The following is a 4,137-nucleotide window of genomic DNA, read 5'->3' as shown; positions in this document are numbered from 1 at the left end:
GTGTCCTAATTCAAAACAGGTTCATCCTGGGACCACCGGCAGGCGCCTCTGCTACATGTCTTTTGATGTTGGAATGTGCCTTATGTGGGCTGCCCTAATTTACCTGTGTTCATATCTGCTCATCCACCGGAATGACTGGGGGATCTTCGAAAGTGGAAGCTTTTTCTTTTCTTTCTTTTTTTTGAGGCAGAGTCTTGCTCTGTTGCCCAGGCTGGAGTGCAGTGCTGCGATCTCGGCTCACTGCAACCTCATCTTCCGGGTTCAGGTGATTCTCCTGCCTCAGCCCCCTGAGTAGCTGGGATTACAGGCGCCCACCACTATGCCCGGCTAATATTTTTGTATCTTTAGTAGAGACAGGGTTTCATCATGTTGGCCAGGCTGGTCTCAAACTCCTGACCTTGTGATCCGCCCGCCTCGACCTCCCAAAATGCTGGGATTACAGGCGTGAGCCACCGCGCCCGGCCAGCTTTTTCTCATTCTCATGTTTACAAGCACTATGGCTGGCCCTCAGTAGGTGTTCTGTAAACAGCGGGCGAAGAAATTATTACTTTTAAAAAGTACAGAAAGACCCCCACAAAAGCAGTAGCCAGTACCGAATACCTTAGGCTTCACAGACCTTCCAGTTGAGGAAGGTGCTCCCCCAATCCCAGACAGCTCCGGGTGCTGCGGAAGGGCGTGCGCGTAGGACCGCGGAGCCTGCTGCGTTACTCGGCGGCAGAGCGGCCCGCCCCCGGCTTCCCGCGCTCGGTGTCCATTGGCTGGCTCGGGGGTAGGCGGGCCCCGCCGCGCGGAGTCCTGCGCCCTGAAGCTCAAGCGGCGGCGTGCAAGGCGTGTGGGGCGCGCAGAGACTCGCGCGCGCCGTCTGCGATGCCCCGGGACGGCGTTCCTGCGGGGAGAACCAACCCGGCGGCAGCCCGGGCTGTCGCGCCTAGCTCGGATTCCGCGACTGCCGGAGCACCGCAGGTGTCTGACCCGCTGAAGCGGTGAGCGCTGTCTTTGCCCGGTACCTCCCGCCCTCGCCCTTGCTCTGGGGCAGTTGGAGGTGGGTGGGCAGGAAGGGGCGGGCCAGCAGGGCGCCGCACACTGGCGTCCCCGCGTCGCGGGATTGGGGTCTGGATTTCCCTCGTGACTGTCACTCCCCAAACCTGTCTTTAGCGCTCAGTTGCATGGGCTGGTGTGCCGGTGGATGAGCGAATAGCAGCAGAACGCCTGGCCCGGCCGGCGCTCTCCCGGACACTTGTCTTGGCCTCTCAGTGGCAGCGCCTCCGGCGAGTCTGTGCCGGCTCAGTGGACGCGCCACGCTGTGCGCACGGGTCTGGGGAGACGGCGGTTCTTGAATGATCCCTCACACTGCAGGGTATCTGGGAGCTGTGGGCTGAGGGGGCGCAACGTGACTTCTGTGTCGGTGAAATCGCTTGGACCAGCTCCAGCTGTTTTTAAAGCTTACTCTTGTAAAAAAAAAATTACCATTGTAGAATTGCATAATATGCTCTATCTCATCCAAAAATAGTTTTTGATTTCAGAGTAGTCATATGAATGCAACATTGACCCCCTACCCCCTCTAAATAATAAGTTTTGAGCTTCTTATTGTATGATAATAGATTTCTTTCATGAGAGAAATTCCTCATAGTTAATCCACTGTCTCTCCCCTACTGCCCGACCCAGCTGCAGTGGTCCTAAAAAAGAAAAAGAAAGAAAAAAAATTTCTCATAGTACGGAAGAATAGAGCAGCCACGCACTGTGTTTTGAATCATCAGTTTTGAAGGATTTTGTTTTTGTTTTTGTTTTTCCACTTTGCTTAGGAGTGGTGTAAATAACTCGGGCCCCCCCCCGCTCCCATCCACTTATCGGAAGGAAAGTCAGCCCTAGTGCTGCGGGCTTCGGGCTGTCCCCAGCGTGGGAGAGGCTGTCCTGCTGGCCCAGCTGTTTATTGCAGCGATTTGGATGTTCCGAGAGTCACAAGGGACACTGCTCACGTCCCCATCTGGGGGTCACTTCATAGCAGCATCAGCTATTTCTTTTCATCCTTCTTGCCTGAGTCTGCCTCCGGTCCTTTGGATGGAGCAGGCTGCGACGGACGCTCGGAATAATGAAGCGAATTGCTCTTTCTTGATGCAAATGAATACCAGTGCTGTACTGCCTTCTCCCAATCTTTGTGGCGTTTGTATGAGCTGCTGAGAGCCTCCAGGAGTGGAGAGAATGATAGACATTTTGCAGAAGCGGAACACTCTGGTGTTATGTCATCCTTCTTGGCTCTGGTTTCCAGGTCCAAGTTCTGGTGACATTGTTGCAGCTTGCTTTGCCCTTTCCCAGGCCCCTGGGTTAGTTTGACTGGAAAAGGAGTGCCTATTTCTTACCCCGTTAAGGACTAGGAAAAGGATTGCTGGCTTGAGAAAGAGGTGCTGTAACTTATCCTCTGCGGCCAGAATTCTGAGGATTGGAAGGCTATGGATTTTTTAAAAATGAAGGCATATGGAGGGATTGTAGAATACTGTAATTGTTCTTGCTAGGATGTTGGAAAGTAATGCTGCTCTATTCAGTAACTAGGGAAAACTTAAGTACTTTAAATTTTTTAAAAAAATGCCAGTGCTACTGTGAATTGTCTTGTAAAATCAAAAAGCATCCCTAATTTAGCCTTTCTGTGAATCTTTTACATATGCTTCAGGGATTTGAGTATTGTTTTCTAGTCCATTGTTGTGGGGATTCTTAGTGTCTTTGTATTTAATGTTGTATATTGAAGAGGAGCTACAAAATGTAGTGCTTGCATACCTTTTGCCTCCGGGGAAGTTTTTTGGTGGCCAGGAAAACTTATTTAGTGCTGATTTATGAGAATAGAATGGTTTAAGGAATTTGTTGGGGACTGCTCATTTTAAAAAGTGCCTTGTGTTCATAATGATTTGGTGAATTGTATGATTTTGCTATATCTCATCTAAAATAATTTTCCACAACAGGATAATCATTTGAATGTACATTGACACTTTTGTTTTCTAAATAAGTTTTGAGCTTTCTTATTTTGTTTTTGGTCATCAATTTTGAAGAATTATTTTTCCCCAAATTTGCTTAGGTTTGCTTTCATCCACAACGACACGCCCGGGTTCCAAATTTGGAATGGTGTTAATAGTGTCAAATATGCAATTCTGGGTGTGTGTGGATGGATAGGAGGGCTTATAGTTTGTATTAAAACTTTATTTCTCCATTGAAATGTCAGCACCACCAGAAACTATTAATATTATGGCATTTTCTCCTTCAATAAATGGATGTGATGATAAAATGCTTTAGTGATTTTGAATGTCATGACCACTAACATTAAATGCTGTGATTTTTAAAAATGGCATGAAAATTGTGAAGTTTCGATAACGTTAGTCTTTCTGTTATCTCTCAGTGATGTGCCATTACTAAAAGCACTGCCCCCCCACCCCTGCCCCCCAGCTAAGGCCTCAACATTTTCCTTACTGCATTCTTGTAGGAGCTGTGGTTTTTGTATGAACGTTCAGTCCCCTCACTTCTGACTTACATGTGCAAAATTTTACAGTTTGTAATCTTTACCAAAGTTCTCTTGGGTAACAGGATTCACAGCTTGAATCAGTAAAGTATCTTTGTTTCCCCTGCTTCTGGGCAGATGGGATCTTTGGAGTATCATTTTCTTTATTTTCATTATTTCCCAAGTTTCTGAAAATAATTTTTGAAAATATTTGAATTTTGAACCAAGATAAAGAAATGACTTAAATTTTTTAATAAAAATTATTTGGGTAGACAATAATTTCACAGTGTTAAAAATTAAAAAGTTTTAAAAGTTTCAGAGGATGTAAAAAAGAAAAAAATAAATAAAGAAAAAAATTTTTTAAAGATATACAATGTAAAGTCTCCCTCTTTCTCATTTCTCTTCTTCTCATTTCTCATTCTGACAATTTGCATGCCCTGGGTAATCATTCATTATTGTTAGTTTATTGCTTTTCCTTCCAGGATATTTTATACACATGAAAGTGAAAACAGGTTTACATTTCCCCTTCTTATATGTATTTGCAGTTTTTTCCCACTGCTTTTTCCACTTGAAAATGTATCTGAGAGATCTTTTCTTACCAATACACAGAGAACTTCCTCAATGAAAGTTTTTTTTTTTTTTTTCTTTTCCTGAAA

At 45.6% G+C, this 4,137-nt stretch overlaps 1 protein-coding gene across 3 annotated transcripts in view; it reads left to right on the top strand.

Annotated features, from left to right (window-relative positions):
• Window positions 1-827: 827 nt before the first annotated feature.
• Window positions 828-4,137, top strand: part of ZNF638 (zinc finger protein 638) — a 159,171-nt gene continuing 155,861 nt past the window's right edge. For all 3 annotated transcript variants that reach the window (XM_017521991.2, XM_037736138.1, XM_017521994.2), the window contains exon 1: window positions 828-983. In XM_017521991.2, the coding sequence (XP_017377480.2) occupies window positions 868-983 (116 nt within the window). In that variant the 5' untranslated portion in view covers window positions 828-867. The remainder of the gene's footprint in view (window positions 984-4,137) is intronic.

The sequence above is a fragment of the Cebus imitator genome, unplaced genomic scaffold (assembly GCF_001604975.1).
Source record: "Cebus imitator isolate Cc_AM_T3 unplaced genomic scaffold, Cebus_imitator-1.0 Scaffold23, whole genome shotgun sequence".
Classification (NCBI taxonomy): Eukaryota; Metazoa; Chordata; class Mammalia; order Primates; family Cebidae; genus Cebus; species Cebus imitator.
This window is presented reverse-complemented; position numbering and strand designations above follow the sequence as displayed.